At 40.8% G+C, this 17,727-nt stretch overlaps 1 protein-coding gene across 2 annotated transcripts; it reads left to right on the top strand.

Annotated features, from left to right (window-relative positions):
• Window positions 1-349: 349 nt before the first annotated feature.
• Window positions 350-17,019, top strand: bcl2l13 (BCL2 like 13). Of its 2 annotated transcripts, XM_056386370.1 has the most exons (7): window positions 350-602; window positions 1,680-1,884; window positions 4,023-4,112; window positions 4,877-5,033; window positions 7,534-7,606; window positions 7,817-7,945; window positions 14,157-17,019. In XM_056386370.1, exons 2-7 carry the CDS (start codon window positions 1,743-1,745, stop codon window positions 15,219-15,221), a joined length of 1,656 nt encoding a protein of 551 aa, XP_056242345.1. In that variant the 5' UTR covers window positions 350-602; window positions 1,680-1,742; the 3' UTR covers window positions 15,222-17,019. The 2 variants fall into 2 exon arrangements, with proteins under 2 accessions (XP_056242345.1, XP_056242344.1); XM_056386369.1 differs by lacking the exons at window positions 350-602; window positions 1,680-1,884; window positions 4,023-4,112; window positions 4,877-5,033 and adding an exon at window positions 6,297-6,447.
• The last annotated feature ends 708 nt before the right edge of the window (window positions 17,020-17,727 follow it).

The following is a 17,727-nucleotide window of genomic DNA, read 5'->3' as shown; positions in this document are numbered from 1 at the left end:
ATGGAGACTCCAGTCAGGAAAACGGTCATGTCCTCGGACCCTGGACCGCACGGTTTCTGAGGGTTTTTGTGTAATTTTTGTTAACCCCGGCCATAATGTAATTTGGTCCCTCATCTTTGAGGTTTATAAAGTTGTTGATATTTGCAGCAAAAAGTTTCTGCAAAGGTAATTTAAGTTAATAAGCTTATCATTTTCATTTAGGAGAAGCATTTTGTTGTTACCTGGTTGTTAACTACTACATTCCCATGCTCAACTGACATTGTGCACTTGCAGTTGCTAGGATACGCTTGGCAATTTTAATCAACGCTCGGTCATCCAAAAATATCACACACTTTCACTTTAATGATAGTGTTACTTTATCGCTTAAAAAAGTTAAAACACTGTCCGCTACTTAACGCGAGTGTTATTTTGAAGGTATTGACAGGAAGGTTGGTGTTATATTCTGGCTAGCTTGTGTAGATTCCAAAGCACACTGTGTACTAGCGCTACTGCTGCCTGCCAGTGGTGGTCTGCCCTCTACAGCTACTGCTGCAGGGGACTGTGTCGCATATTTCCATTCAATCTGTCGTCTGTCAGCACCTGTTTGCCTTTGGACAAGGACGGTAAGAAATCGGCTCAAACTGGACTTAACTACAATTAAGTTTTGCGTCTCCGAAATAGCACCTAAAACGTGTACCGTTAAAGCTAGCTATAGCTTGCATGTGTGCTGAGGGGTTCCAGCAACGACTCGTCTAACCAAAAACGGACTTGTTTGTGTAGCAAACCATTTTCTAATTTGACAGATAATTAGCTAATGAGCTATATGTATTATATTAAATGAGTATGATTGTATAACGTTAGCTATTGGAGCCATACTGTCATTTTGATAAAACTGAACGATAATATTACGATATATTTTAATTATATTCTACATACTAAACTCGTTATGATATTTTTATTTAAACATTGGAACGTTGGTATTAACTGTTTTGGAACTCCGCTAATCAGCTAGAGGGTTTATTTTGATAGTTAAAACCGGAAGTTTCTCTTTCATTTCGCAAACTTGTCACTTATCAAACTTTTGGCCCGCATGGTGGCACCTCATCTCTGGAGGACGATGTGAGATGATAAGCTCGGACTTGAGAGATTTGTTGTGTCAGTCAGAGCATTCTTACGCTCAGCAAACCTACAGGAGACTAATAGTGAAGTTCAGCGATATCTTAATTTCCACTAAACATTTGCTCAGTAAAGGCTTTTATTGAAGGACCTTTCACGCCCATCTGCCCGCCACGTGTGTCATGTAAGTTGAATTGTGTCATGATGTGAATACAAAAAGTACCAACTATGGGACTTTCGATTTGTGCTGCTCCATCTATGTCTTCTATTAGCAGCCACATTGTTCCAAAGGCATCAAAAATTACAATTAATGATCAATTGTCAAACCAGCGAGTATGTCCACCTTACGCAATGAGCACAGGACATTGTGACACGGAGTGGGACATCCGTTTTATGTCATACATGCAACAGCTGTTTCACAGTTAAACAACAATTGTCATCATGATTTATAGCCAGAGCCTGACATGGATTTCCTTATTTTTCTTTGTTGATGGGGGCCTTAGCCAGAATTGACTGTACTGCAGATTGCATTGATTGTCACAGTGACAACTCATTATTCTTCCTCTGGCTGTCATTTTCCTCAGGTGAGACGTCCGGCTTTGACTGTGAGAATTAATGTGCCTGAGAGTCTGACATAAGTCTGTTCAATGGCTACCTCGGGCTCCATCGTTTCTGCCTCCACCACTGCCGTTGTGCCTGAGGGTTTCCATTATGAAACCAAGTACATTGTTCTCAACTACCTGAGAATGCTGCCTGTTAGTAGATCACACACACTAACCACAGCTCAAGGTAAGTGGAAAGACTTTAGACTTTTGATTCTCTTCATGTTGTGCAGTCTGACGTATATAGGGCAACTCTTACACTTTTCGGATTTACACAGCACACAAATAGAGTTGTGTGCATATGCACATGTAACAGAAAATATGCTGGGTGTGTAGGCAGGTTGGCACCTGTTTACCAGCTTAATTTAGCTTTCTCAAACATTGACTTAAAAACTCATCCAAAGACTGTGCCCATGTACACATGACATTAATGAAGTGGCCAGTGCTACGTCTAAGCTTAGCTGCAATAATTTCAATATGTTGTTCAGAGTAGCTGAAGACTGGCCTGTCTTCACAGAGGGTTTTATAGCAACCTTGTGCCATGACCTCAGGCTTGCAGCATTCCTATTTTCCATCTTGTTCCCTGTGTGACTGGAATGCAAAAAAAAAAAAAAACAGCAAAGTATTTTTTTTATTTGTGTTATATATATATATATATATATATATATATATATATATACACATATGTGAAATTTGTAATTCTTGTATAAATCTGTGTGTGTTATGTGCTGTTAGAGAAACAATGTATGAAACTAAATCGCACGCTTGCCACCAGCATGTTATGAGTCTTAATTTCTGCAATGAATCTATGGCCACAGCATGTAAGTGGTGAAATAAATTTTATTGATTACAGAGAGGGACATATCCCAGTTGGAGGGTAAGACAGTTCTGCAGGATTTTAGGTCAGGCATGTCACTCCTTCTGTCTCAGGATGAAGAACAGAGCTATATGGGGGAAAGCAAAAAAAAAACAGAAGGAGAGAGGGGAAGTCCTCTATATTTCCTGTCCCTTTTTATTGTTGTGTGCATGCTTAGAATGGGTGGAGAAGGGCAGATGAGTGGCTGATCCCTGCTTTCCGCTTGACCCGGTCCAATTTCTGACAGCCTGTCATGTGTAATCACCGTAGGATTACTCACACGCCAATGGACCAAAGCGAAATAGTTGGCTGGCTAGCTGTCTGGCTGAATGCTGAAACAGCACCAAGCCCAGGAAAAACCAACACTGGTCCTCAGGGTGTTCATGTATGAGCTGCAGTGATAGAGAGAGTGGGAAAGGGGTTGACCGAGTGTCCCCTTGTTAAAAAACAATTTAATTTCCCATGTGTTAAATCAATGGAGAATGATATTTCAAAGTCATTTGTACTTTATTGCTATTGGCTGCTAGTCCCCAGTTTAGCTGTGCTGTCTCAAACCAACAGAACTAATGGAGTCCACATTCCATCACAGTGGAAATCACCAATGTCGTTGGTTTGAGCGTGTGAAGAGGAAAAAGTGTCACCCTTCCTTATCAAATGACTGAAGGATCTTTCCAGACTGAATGGCCACATTCAGAATGGGTTTTGTGTGAATGTGAAGGCTCGCGCTCATACACCCAAGCAGCCTCCAGCATAAGTTCTGCACTGGTGCCTTGTGTGCACGTGATGACAGAGCACCATTCTCAGCGACAACAAGCTGAGGAGGAGGAGAAGGGGAATGACTTGAAAGTAGAGGGAGTTAGTACTAGTCTGCAAACATTTTTTCCCCACCAGGAAAGTCGATGTATGCATTTCTGGTTTGTATGGAAAACTGAGCGTATGTAGTCATGTCAAGTGTGCAGGAGTCATTGGCTCATCACTGCGCTGGAGTCAAGGAATGGTATGATATTAGATGTCTGCCGATACCAAGTCAGATCCAATATTTATTCTTAGTTTATGTTTCTTCCTAAATGACACAGCTGTACAATGCACACTAAAAGTAAATTTTTCCTTATTTAACCAGGAAAATTACTTGTTGGAGACTTAAAATCTGCTTTTCAAGAGATTTTCGGCCAAAAGGCCAGCATAAGAACATTGTTAACAACAAAATAACAATAAATACAGACAGCATAAACAGACTAAGACAAGTGTCGCACACACTACAAAAGAGCATGCAAAATATTCAGTTATGATGCAGAAATTATATGGTAAACAGTTTATTTTCTTTAGTGGTTTTGTGTAATAATTTATAAAGTGCTGTGTAGTATTAGTGAAGAGTCAGCTTGTGTGTGTGTGTGTGTGTGTGTGAGAGTGAGAGTGTGATACAAAGGGAGTGAAAGACGGTTTGTACCACATGTGTCTATCTCTTTCAGGAGATGGCCAGGATGACAGAGAGAGGACTGTAATGATAAAAACGCAGATAGAGGAACAGCTGAGGCAACTGGAAGATGAAATCACTGCCTGTAAGTGGACACACACACGCAGTTTTTTTCTTAACACTAACACACACACACACACAGCTTCAGTGGTTGTTCTCAGAAAAATGTTTGGTTGACAAAATACAATTAAAATTAATTCTCAAGTCTTTAGTTTATGGGGTCAAGTCTCCATAATGTTTTAGAAACAACGTGTAGACATTCAAGTACATATGCAGATGTATGCAAACCTCAATAATGATAGTTTAAAGGACAGCACTCTATAGATAAATGAAAGGAAACACAAACTCAAAAACATTAAGGCTTTAAAACTTTTTTTTGTCAGTTGTAAATTCTCTGGCGACAGTTGGTTTGTCTGTGCAAAGGAATTCAGAAGTCAGTGTTGGTGAATGTAAAACATGACATATATGCTGTGTTTCTTTACATAGCCACAGTTCTCTGAGTAGCATGACTGAGCCCAATTTTAGTAGTAGTAGTAGAGAATTTCTTTTCTTCCTGACAACTCGCATCCTTAATTTGTCACAGGAGGATTCCCAAAGTGAGACACTTATTCATGCTACTCAGTGAACCATAGTTACATAAATAACCCAAACTTTCATACTAACCTTATATAGACTTTCAAACTCTTCATGTGCAGTCTGAAAAATATATTTGCATAGATTTAATTTCTATCTTTCATTTTCTCACTAGTCTGTCTGAATCTTCATTAGAAGTGTCCAGTCTCAATAAAATTTGATTCAATTTTTTTTTTTTTTTTTTTTTTTTGCCTTTCTCCGCTGTTACCACCCCAGCCTTTACCACCACAGGCTTCGACCGCCACTCATCGCTGGTGTTCAGTCCGGCCAACCCAGAGACCTCTATTGAAGACTGCCTCGTTGTGATGGGAGACCGGGTGACCAGAGAGCTTGACACATCCCTGGCAGAAGCTGTACACACACTACTCACAGGGTTAGTTCTGCAGAGCTGTGACCATATTTGAGAAAAAAAAAATCATTGAATTGATTTAAGTTCACAGGGAAATGCTGGTTTAGATAAATATGCTGCCAAATCAGCATCAGTTGTTTCTGCTTTGAGATTATCATTCCTATTAATCCTACTTCTTGCAAATGGGCAATCCAAAAACATGCATTTCAGAGGAAGCATTATTGTGTGTGTCAGTGCAGCAACCACACCATAATATTGGTTGCTATTTATTTTACAGTATGAGGAAAATTATTGTTCCACAATCCCAAAGGAATGACAAAGTCAGTGTTAATATACTGTGGCTGTAGTTCATTTTCTCCTGAGTTAACTCTTGAACTTTACAAGTTATGCAGTCAATTGAGGGAGTGTAAACAAAGGAATGTAAACATAACTGTGACAAAATGGCACAGAAAGTATCAAACTATAAACTAAAATATTACACTGGTAAAGACAGATAGGGTATAAACAATGGCATCATTTCATAGCCCATCCATATATGCAGTTTTCTTCTAAACACTAACACACACACACACAGCTTCAGTGGTTGTTCTCAGAAAAATGTTTGGTTGACAAAATACAATTAAAATTAATTCTCAAGTCTTTAGTTTATGGGGTCAAGTCTCCATAATGTTTTAGAAACAACGTGTAGACATTCAAGTACATATGCAGATGTATGCAAACCTCAATAATGATAGTTTAAAGGACAGCACTCTATAGATAAATGAAAGGAAACACAAACTCAAAAACATTAAGGCTTTAAAACTTTTTTTTGTCAGTTGTAAATTCTCTGGCGACAGTTGGTTTGTCTGTGCAAAGGAATTCAGAAGTCAGTGTTGGTGAATGTAAAACATGACATATATGCTGTGTTTCTTTACATAGCCACAGTTCTCTGAGTAGCATGACTGAGCCCAATTTTAGTAGTAGTAGTAGAGAATTTCTTTTCTTCCTGACAACTCGCATCCTTAATTTGTCACAGGAGGATTCCCAAAGTGAGACACTTATTCATGCTACTCAGTGAACCATAGTTACATAAATAACCCAAACTTTCATACTAACCTTATATAGACTTTCAAACTCTTCATGTGCAGTCTGAAAAATATATTTGCATAGATTTAATTTCTATCTTTCATTTTCTCACTAGTCTGTCTGAATCTTCATTAGAAGTGTCCAGTCTCAATAAAATTTGATTCAATTTTTTTTTTTTTTTTTTTTTTTTGCCTTTCTCCGCTGTTACCACCCCAGCCTTTACCACCACAGGCTTCGACCGCCACTCATCGCTGGTGTTCAGTCCGGCCAACCCAGAGACCTCTATTGAAGACTGCCTCGTTGTGATGGGAGACCGGGTGACCAGAGAGCTTGACACATCCCTGGCAGAAGCTGTACACACACTACTCACAGGGTTAGTTCTGCAGAGCTGTGACCATATTTGAGAAAAAAAAAATCATTGAATTGATTTAAGTTCACAGGGAAATGCTGGTTTAGATAAATATGCTGCCAAATCAGCATCAGTTGTTTCTGCTTTGAGATTATCATTCCTATTAATCCTACTTCTTGCAAATGGGCAATCCAAAAACATGCATTTCAGAGGAAGCATTATTGTGTGTGTCAGTGCAGCAACCACACCATAATATTGGTTGCTATTTATTTTACAGTATGAGGAAAATTATTGTTCCACAATCCCAAAGGAATGACAAAGTCAGTGTTAATATACTGTGGCTGTAGTTCATTTTCTCCTGAGTTAACTCTTGAACTTTACAAGTTATGCAGTCAATTGAGGGAGTGTAAACAAAGGAATGTAAACATAACTGTGACAAAATGGCACAGAAAGTATCAAACTATAAACTAAAATATTACACTGGTAAAGACAGATAGGGTATAAACAATGGCATCATTTCATAGCCCATCCATATATGCAGTTTTCTTCTAAACACTAACACACTCACACTCACACTCACACACTCATTCACTTCTGCTTTGCAAAACCAGACAAATTTGGAAATCCTGGAGTCACTGGGAAAGGAATGGTCATACACTGCTCAGTCATAATCTTAACCCAAACATGTTGGCTATTTGCACTGTATTGAAATATGTACTAGTATTTGCCTTTGGTTGAGAGTGAGTTGCAAATGCACAATGCACGTAATCCCCAGATGCTCCAGTAGAGCAGCTTAGTGGCTACTGGGCAACTTCCAACTGTGAATGAGTGGAACTGTGTGAGAGTGGTGTGTGGGACATGGAGGCAAAAGAGCATTCATAGTTGGGGAAATTCCCCAGAGAGTACAAAGTGCCTTTTGGACGACAACATCAACGACAACAACAAATTTAATGTCCAACCACATTTATCGATCAAACCTCAGTGTTTTCAGTCAGGGATACTTATGTCTTGGCATCCAAATATGTTTTTGTAAAATATGTTTTAATATGTCCTAAACAACTAGGTGTCAAACACTTGTTTAATACCAGTGATGACGTCTGTGTGTTTCAGGCCTCTGGACTACCAGAGATTTAGAGACACAACACTGATTCTATCAAGACAGACACAGGGAGGCTGGAGCAAGGTGAGCAAGTCACGAGTTTGACTTGTCCTCTTTATACTTTTTTAAAATTGCTCAACACATGCAAAAGGTGCAGCATTTGTTCTGTGCACTATTGCCTTTTTATATATTTGGTAACTAATGTCTCTTACTAACTCTCCACTGCTTTCTCTCCTTCTTTTTGTCTCCCCCTTAACTATGACTTGTACTCATCTTTCCTTCCCTCTCTCCCAGGTGGTAGTGCCTTTGGTGCTGCTCCAGGCTTTACAAAGCGAGGGACAGTCTGTGACAACTCTGTTGCATCTGGGGGTGCGCTTACTAGAGGAAGATGAAGCTGACTACATTATTCAGCAAGGGGGATGGGTGAGTTTTACGCACGCAATGGAGGAAACCATAAATGCATACCAGTACTAATTTTATTCTTAACCACCCGTAAATCAAAAATAACTTCCTGTTACTGTACTAAGCCTATTTATATGAGCAAGAATTTTAATTACACTAACAAAACACTATTCCTGAGAAGATTCCAGAGTATGAATATACTTAAAAATGGTGCCTGTTAATTACTTTCAAGTTACAGAGATGTTGATACAATCTAAAAGGTGAAGTATAAGTTCAGTATAATAAAGAGCAGCAACTAGTTAGCGCTTCTTAGTTGTATTAATGACTAAATATTACTTAATGGAAAGTTGGAATGTAGTGCAAAGTGAACAGGAAAAATGGTTAAAATAAATGTACAGGCTTCTAAATGGCCAGATGAGGGCACCAGTGAGCTACCTGTACAGTTATTTCATAGCCCAGACTAAGTCCCTGTCCCTTTTGAGATCTACAACAACCCCATAACTGTACACATGAGATTCAAATTGTACGTACATATGTACATACTGGAATAAGTTTTTATGATTATAATAAAGCCTCAACAGATAGTGTACATAAATAACCTGCCAATATTCCAGTCTAATTAACCTTATAATTCTTTCATTAAGCTTATTTTCATTCACTAGTTTTGACTCTCCTTGTAGGATAATGGCTTGATTTTAAACTAAACCAGCGACCCCTGTCTCAGTCCGGAGTCCTATGCTGTAACTTTAATGTGATGTCCCTGGTGATTATTTACATCATTAACATTAATCTGTTGACAACATTCAGTCATGGTTTGGACCAAAAATGTGCTTGTATTTCTGTGGCTTTTTTTCTGTAAGAAAAAAAAAGCATATTGAATTAAGATGATAAACTTGTCCAAACATTGACTCATCTTGGAACTTGCAGTTCAAGCTGTGCATGTTGCAACTAATACAGGTGAGAACAGGCTGAATATAGAGCAAATCCAGGGTGCAGTTTACTCAGGAATATGTCTCCTTACTGTTCCCTAAGCTCACACTTACCATGTTTTCATATTCTCCTACATATGCTACTTTTGCTGCAACTTTTCTTGTGATTTAGATTTGCATTATTTTTTCAGTAATGATATTGGCGTGTCTTCAGTTCTCCAATGTTATAATAAGTGGAACACTGCGTCACAGATGGCTCCCTATGAACCAGGTCATACTGACGAACGGTCACGTGACCTAACATGTTAACCGCTGCCCTGGTCGCCATTACCTCATTGTCATGATGCTCAGCCTGGTTTTCATGCAATGTAACGTGTACGCTGGGTACAAACAAAGCCACATTCTTGCTCTGCGTTATGTCACAGGGGATGAACGGATGAGGGACAGGATCAGCAATGGAGGAGAAGAGGAGGAGGAGGAGGGAGAGAGAGAGAGAGAATGCATGAAGAGACTGGTGATAGGAAGGGAGGGAATACGAGGGAGGGGAGGGGTGAGAGATGAGGAAGAAACGGGTTGGGCACGGTGAGAGAGCATAGTGAAATCTCCATTAGTTTGACAGCTGCCTCTATGCACACTTCTCTCCAACTGGCTTTCTACCTCCACTCCATCTCCTAGACTCTCTTGTCGTCTTGACTCTCTTGAGCTTTGTCTATTCAAGTGTAAACCAGGGGGTTGCAAGACTTTGCATTGAGGTAGGATTGTTTTATTTTGGTTGTTGAAGCAACTACAGAGTGAGATGATTTATGTTGATATGTATGTGTGAGTGTGTTCTCTGAGAGAGTGACTGTGCAGCGGCAACAAACCTTCTGCAGATGCTAACTGCTAAAAAATGAGGAACATCAAGTTTTTTTATATTAGAAAAGAGACGACGGAGAGCAGAGACATTTACTCATTTATTTATCCTTTATCACATTTTGTTTTGAAATGATAGAAGAGAGATCTGCACAGAATAGTACCGGTCGCTTTTCTGTGATGAATTGTTGGAAAGTGGATATTATATCTATTCGTCTCGTCCTCTTCTAGGACATCGTTGTAACAGTAGTGCAAGTGACGCACAATGCAAGGTTTGGGTGGCTCTCATCATTGCCTTTTGTTTAGTTACACACGAATACAATAAGGATTGTTATGACCCTAATGTGATGTACACTTCATTTGGCACGAACAAAACCAACAGCCCTCAGACAGCAGACAGCCAGGGGCGGATAGGAGAAGGACATGATTGGGGAGGGACAAGGGGGGAGATGGTCCAAAAAAAAAAAAAGGCTTACATGGTGAAAGAGATTCTAGTCTGTCTGTCTGTCAACTGTTGTTGGCCTGTCCTTCAGGAACCAGACAGATGTGAGGCCTGAGTGCGCACATCAGCCATTTCATATTAACGTCCTTGCGAGTGTAAGAGAGAGGTGATATGACGCCAGAGGTTTTCAAGTGGCAGACTGACAATTGCACCTGACCTCCTGGAAAAGATAAAGGGATAACGAAGACATACATTCTTTGACTATCAAATTATTATCAAATATGCTGCAGGAAAAGCAGCAGATCTTAAAGAGCAATAAAGGAATTTTTATAGGCCCTTAGTTTTATGATGGCGATAGCTGCTGCTGCTGCTGCTGCTGCTCAGCAACCGTGAAGTTGCAGTGATGATATTTTAAGGACAAGGTGCTGAAAGGGTTCCAGTCTGGGCCGAGTCAGGGCACATCACGCTGTACAGTGTAACAGTGCTCCCCCCCGTGTTACGTAAGCACCCTCTCAGCAGCTCCAGGGTGAAATAATGTGCATCACTGTGCCACTGCACCAACATGAGACTGGACTAGAGCAAAGTGCCTGAGCAGGCAGAGGAAGCCCCAAAAATAACTCTAATAATCCTCTAAAAACATCATCACCAGGGGCTTGACTGGCCCACTTGTAGCTTGCTGCAAAACTTGCTATAGCAGCAACACACTGGCTGACTGCCAGGGTTTAAACAGGGCAGCCGTCCATTTCTCTCTCTCTGCCTATCCATGAGTCTCACTGCTGCCACAACACTGTTAATGATGACCGGCCAAAAACCAATATTTACTGATGCAAATTGCGTAGCCGCACACAACAAGAGACTATTGCATCAGTATAAAAGGGAATTAGCCCAAGGCTCTCCCAGAGTTGTCAGATTGCATCAGCAAGTTGTCAAAATAACCATGCTTTGTCTTGGGTTGTTTTATACTGCTGTCAACAAGCAACAGTAATGTGTGGGCATGTGAGAATCTTAAGGTGATGAAGTGTTCCCTAAACATGATGATTAAATAGAAAATATACTGATGGAGGTAGAGATTTTTAATGTGTTTTTATAGCATTTGTTTGTGGGTTTGACAGTGTTTTCCCATAATAATGTCTTCCTGCTCTGTTTTGGGTTAACGGAAACACGTGCACTCGCAAATGTAACTGTACAGCAGATATTCTAGTGAAGTATTTAAAACTTCTGTGTTTGTGGTGATGGAAATTTAGTTTTCATAGCCATTCTGCATTATAATAAGTTAGTTTAATGACCAGAGGCCGGCTGAAACCCCTTTTTTTTTTTTTTTTTTTTAAAGAAAAAGAAATGAAATGGGAGCTACAATTAGGTGTTGATGAGTCCCTCTCAGTCCTTGGTCTCAGTCAGCTGCTGTGCGACCTCTTGCAGTGCTTGTCCATTTTGAACAGTGATGACATAATCCCCATAAATGTTGAGCGTGCAAATGAGCCAGTGAACATTACATTGATCAAAATGATCACAAAATTGTCACTGGTTCACGCCAGTTTGAGATACTGTAGGATAGTTTGACATTTTGTTGATATAGAAAGTGTGCTCTTTGTAACAACCCAGATCTGAGGTTTGGATTTGCAAGTGGATGCAGCATGTTGACTGTATGTGGGAGTCATGTGCCAATGTAGCAAATACATGTAAATGGTCACAAAAATGTAGCAACTATTTTCCTCATTGTTTGTTCAGGGTCTTTTTGGCAGTGGCTGTGTTACCTGGCCCCCGTCAGAAGCAGTGTCTTATATCAGCGCTGTGTAAAGTTGTGTTAAGAGTGAAGCACTAGTCGACTGTACACCTCTACCTCAGGAATGTGGACTTGTTTTTATATAGTTTGTGTTTGCCTCAGGGCGAGGGTGGAGAACTGTGGAACATGCCTGACAACAGAACACCTCTTAAAACTTTAGTATGTTTCCCAACAACATGGACCTCTCAAGCAAGAACAAACAGTGGATTGTCTTCTTAGGTGTGTTTTTCTTTCATTGTTTATTCTTTATGTTAAATTATTGCTGCAGGTTTCAAAGGAGTTTGCAAGAATTGCTGTTTATCATAAATCTTTGTGTGGGTGTTGTTATTAGTTACAGAGTGTCTAACTTTGGACTGTGCCCGTTTAGATGGTGTATTTTTCCTCTATAATTTTTATACTACACTTATAATGCTTTGTATAACAGCTACCACTAAACTGCCTAAAGTTATGGAATAAATGGTTTATAGTTGCTAGCTTGTGTGCCATAGTTGGGGAAACCCAGTTTGTATTATTCATTAATGACAATGCAATTTCCACTGTGGCACCAACCACCTTTTGAGGTTTAAATGTCAGTTTGGATTTAGACCAGTGAGAACTTTGTAGCAGTAGAAACTTTGAATGCAGAAAGAGGTTGTTGATTATAATTGTTCTCGAGTAAAATCAGCATCATTTTGCTGTCAATTTTCTACCACATGGCAACCCTGTACTGTCCTGTCCTGTTGTGTCCAGCTGATGGGGAAGCTGTATCCTGAGGGTTTTGTGAAACACTCTTGCTCTCCCACATGCAAATCAGCTTATGGAGAAAGCGAATGTTGGATAATGATGGAGTGCTGTTAGATTTAATCTCTCTCCTGCGTCCCAGGATTCAGCTTTGCACCACACTGAGTGTCCTTGTAAGGAAAATAACCTTCACAGCTTGGCTGTGCCATTAAAAATCATCTTTACATAGGTGATCACTAGTTTACATATGCTTCTTCAGGAGTTGAATGGTGTGTTGATCAGATGCAAATTGGTGGTTATGGACACTGAAAAGAACATAATGTCCTATTACCATGTTGCCAAATGAGAATGTTGCCTTTGGAGCTGCTTTCTGCTGTCAGGACCTTTCGTGTGCCGCTCAGACAAACACACAATCTCTCCCCCTCCCTGTTAGACAAACACGGCTGTGCCTACTGTCTGTTTGAATCTCATCTGTTCAAGTCACACCTACGTGACATGCACTGCAACACAACAGAGAAGCCTGCTTGTGACAGATCCAAATTTAACTTCAGCCTAATCAAGCCAGGTTCATTATCTGTAAATGCAGATCAGTTATTTATCACACATACAGCCTTGTCTCAGCATTTTTCATCTGCTGGATTCACCTGCTCAGACAGAGGTTAGCTATGCCAGTGTTGTGGTTCTGTGTTTGGCCTGCCTGAATTACCTCGGCTGCTACCGAGTGGACTTCCATGAACATTTGTATAGATATTCATGGTCCCCAGATGATAATCTGACTTTGTTAATCCTTTCACAAAAACCTTGTATTAACCTATTAATTTATTGTTATGAATCTAGAAGCTGTTTGCCCTCAAGATAGTGAGCATGTCATTATGTATCTTCTTCTTTGGCCTATTTTTGAGCCACATAATGTAGATTCTGCACCACTTCCCTGCATGCTCAGCAAACAGAGAGATATGGCAGTGATGTTATGACAATCCAGCTGTGGAAATTAGTTTGACCTTTTTAATATTGTCAGGTCAAACATGAATTCACTTCAGCAGACCTTTGTGTTTGATTCAATTAACTTACATGGGTTTTGCATGAGCAAGCTGACCTCTATTGCAGTTACTCATACCCACATGATCATGATATGCCCTTTACATAATAGGAAAGCATTAGAGATGCTTGATCCACTGTTGGGTAGCAAGCTGCTTACCACAAGGTGGCAGAAAAGGCTAACTTAAAGAATGAAGCAGTGCAGTGAATGCTAAATTTTACTTGGTGTCTAAACCCAGAAATCTGATTAGTCATAGGAAGTTCAGATGGCATAAGTTGATTTTATGATTCTAAATGTAATTTCACCTGTGCGATAGTTCACATAAGTTTCTGTACTAGTATATGATAGTTAATTCTTGTGATTTTCTTGGAAGAAATTGTCCTCCATAATGTCGCACCCAAAGGAAAAGCTCACAATACAGTACAAAATATAAATATATCATCTTTGCTCCTGTCTGTCTACCACAGGGTGAAATATTCAAGCTTCAGTCAGAAGAGGAGCGAGGTGTGACCATCGCTGAAGACAGCAACGACATTTACATCCTCTCAGGGGAGCAGCATCCTGACCAGCTGAGCCCTCCTTCATCGCTCCTCTGCACTGGAGACAACAGCAGTGAGCAGAGCTCCTGGCAGACAGAAAGCTTACCTGTGTCTCTGGCTGGCCACGAGTCTTGGGCACAGGTTGGTGCAATGGACCCTGAAGACATCAAGAGCCTGGACAGCAATGAGGGCGTGGCTCTGGCCGAGGAGCGCAGTGAAAACAACTCCTCAAATTCGGACATTGTCCACGTAGAGCGCGAGGAGGCTGAGCTGCTGGAGGAAGGCGGTGAAGTCGGAGCGATAGAGGAGAGCATGATGAGTGTTTTAGGCACAGAGAGCGAGCTGGCCGAGCTCAGGGAGGAATTCAGGGACCAGACTCCACCTGTTCCAGTGTCAGCCGAGGCAGACTCCACAGCCCCGGCCTCCCTGATTTCATTAGAGGAGCCAGTTGTAATAGAGACGCCTACAAGCTTGTCAGCAGAACCTTCCCTCATCTCCTCAGAACCAGAGCTGCTTCCTCCGGCCCCTGAAGCTGCTGCCCCTTCTCCTGCTGAGCCAGAACCTACAGCACCTTTATCTGTTCCTGCTGTGGAACCAGAGCCTGAGCCAGAACCAGCTGCTGCCACTACACCAGTGCCTACTGAGGTGGCACCCCCATCTCTGGACAAGGAAACCCCTTCAGCACCAGCAGGGCCTGAAGCCACACCCGAACCAGCTTCTGAACCAGAACAGGAGCCGGAGCCTGTAGCAGTGCCTCCCCAGTCAGAGGAGCCCCAGCCAGAGCCAGAGACTGCGGCAGAGCCAGCTGTGGCCCCGCTGGCTGCACCCCTGGTCTCGGACGCCACAGAGGCCCCCGTAGAAGCCCCAGCTGAGGAGCCTCCAGTGCAGTCGGAGCCGGTGTCAGAGTTCCCAGTGCTGCTTTATGGAGGTGCTGCACTGGTGGCCCTCGCTGCTGTAATGGCATACGGTGTGCTAAGCTGCAGGAGGAAGTAGAATAGAGAAGTATCTTTCTCAGGGGAGGAGAATGCAAATTACAAGATGTTATGGTAGAAATAAATGTACTAGTAAGCACATGGTGGGACTCTCCTTCCAAATCGTGTTGGCTTTATCAAATGAGGCTAAATTTTTTTTTTCTTTGTTCCCTGCCCTGATTTCACCTCATCCTCATCCACAATCCAATTGCTAAGAGTCCTCACTGCTTCACTCCACCAGGTACAATCATAGAAGGGGGAAAACAATGCACTCCACTCTATTCTTTATTTTCTCCCTTACTTGGAACTGTATGTTTAAATTCTTCAGTCTCCAGCCCTTCATCTCCTAGATTGGAAAGTGTGTGGCTTTCATCCCTATCCTTTTAGTTTCTGTTGTGTCTGTGGCTTTACTGTTTGGATTGTTGTGTGCCATTTGAGTCCGTGTTAGCTACATGGAAAATTCACTGACAACACTGTTAGCTGGAGAAAACCTCAAAGTCCACATTTACTCTTGCTGTGTGAATTCAGGTTTTCTTGCACTCTCTCTTTCTATGCAGCAAAGTAGCATCTCTTTATATTTTTTTCCCTCTAACTGTGATGAGATATTCTGATACTTCCTCTGATAAACAAACCAAATGTATGATGGTATGGAAATGAAACCAGTAATTTGATTTTTTATTTGTCAGTTTGAAACCACTTCTGGAAGCAACAAAACAGGCATATTGGATAGGATTTATGTTCCTTCTTCCAATGTTGCACAGAGGATTTCTATCACTTTACATGCAGCATGTTTTAGTTTTTGTGAATTGAAACATTAGAAAATGATGTGCAAGGATGGATTTAAGTATTTGAATGTCTCCTAATTTAAAGTACTGCTGCTGCTCTGCACACTTCAGGGTCCGGAGTCATTCTTTTGCCACCATCAGTATGTAAATCTGAAAATATTGTGAAGGCCCAAAAAACTGTCAATGGATTTTTCAATTTTTTAAAGATACCTTGATTTTTTTGGGTTGCCTATAAAAAGTCCTTGTGTGAACTGCACTATAACTTGTTTGCATTGAAGAGGAACGTGTCAGCCACTGCTTATGCTTACCATGCCAAAGTGAGCAGTATTACTCCAGATCAGGAGTGAAGCAGGAATGTAACTGCACCGTGTGAACTCAGTCTTCCCTTTAATGAAAATCTATTTCATGGTTGAATTTACTGGATGGGCAGCTCCCCACTTAAATCACCTTTTCTGACCGGCGAAGTCGTCAGTATTTTGCCCTGTATTCTTTCTATTACTGACTCATGCCACAACTTAACGATGGCTTGTGAACCTGTCACTGTTTTTTTTATTAGTATATCAACTCTCCTTGGTGTAGAGGTAGTAGTTCACTGTGAGGTGTTGAAGGCAACAATCAGCTCTTTAGCGACAATCAAAACATTATCAACCTCTTTCACATAAAGAACGCTCTAACAAAGATTTGAAATTCTGAAAACAAAAAGGTTGAAAGCCCTCACTGCTGCCACCACACAATTTAAATACTTTGAGGATTTGGGGTTGTCGTTGTAAATTGTACCACCATGAGAATTCATGAATGGCTGTTAGAATATGGCATTGGACAGACACAGTCTTCTTTGATGCAGAAAGGATGTTTCCATGTATGTCTCAGTATTACACATTGTAATACCCACAGACTCAAACTACACCTGCTTTCAAAGGGAAACTGTTAAAGTACAGAGCAGGATGGATGTCAAAAGGTCCTGACCGCGACACTTTGTACCTTGACTTTCCTACATTACACTGTTTGAAATGAGAATAAAAAGATTAAACTATTTGAGCAGCTTTCTGTGGTCGTTTGTTAAAATGCTTCAGTGTGTAAATTTCAATTTTACAAACTTAATGTTTATAGGATACAAAATAAAATCTCAAAGTATTTATTTTATGATTGAAAGTAAACTTAAATCTCAGGAATAACACTGTTTATTTGTTCCAAGGTACACAATATACTGTCTACATTCATATACCAAATATAAAACTGACTGAATACAATCATATATTTCAAGTATGGAATGAAAAGATACTCTTTTAAGCAAGATTTAACAGAAGCATTAAGATTCAGAGCACATAAAGTAATGAAAAGCTTCAAGTGTCATTAACTCAATTTTCAATTTCCCTTTTACAAAATTTGAAAATCAAATGATTCATTATCACTTTCCTTTAGTTTGAAAAGTGTCAACACAGCTCCTTTCACAGTTGGACTGGTCATGAGGAGCAGGTGTCAGTTTCGGAATCCGCTCTTCTTTCTCTGTTATTTCCTCTCAGCCTACGGTTCAAAAGTCACCGGGTACTTCTACAGATGTACTGCAGTGCAGTGTTGAAGAGGTGTTTCAGAAACCGCGGGGCCTGCTGACACACTCCCTTCACCAGGGTGAGTGTGAGGGCCATAATGACTTGCTCATGGGGTAGATGCTGTGGGACCCTGATGTGCCTCATAACCCACTCCACCTCCTGGGAAAGGTAGTTATTCCACTGCTGAGAAACA

The sequence above is a fragment of the Seriola aureovittata genome, chromosome 10 (genome assembly GCF_021018895.1).
Source record: "Seriola aureovittata isolate HTS-2021-v1 ecotype China chromosome 10, ASM2101889v1, whole genome shotgun sequence".
In the NCBI taxonomy this organism is placed as follows: domain Eukaryota; kingdom Metazoa; phylum Chordata; class Actinopteri; order Carangiformes; family Carangidae; genus Seriola; species Seriola aureovittata.
Note: the sequence above shows the minus strand (reverse complement) of the source record. Positions and strands in the feature narration are given on the sequence as shown.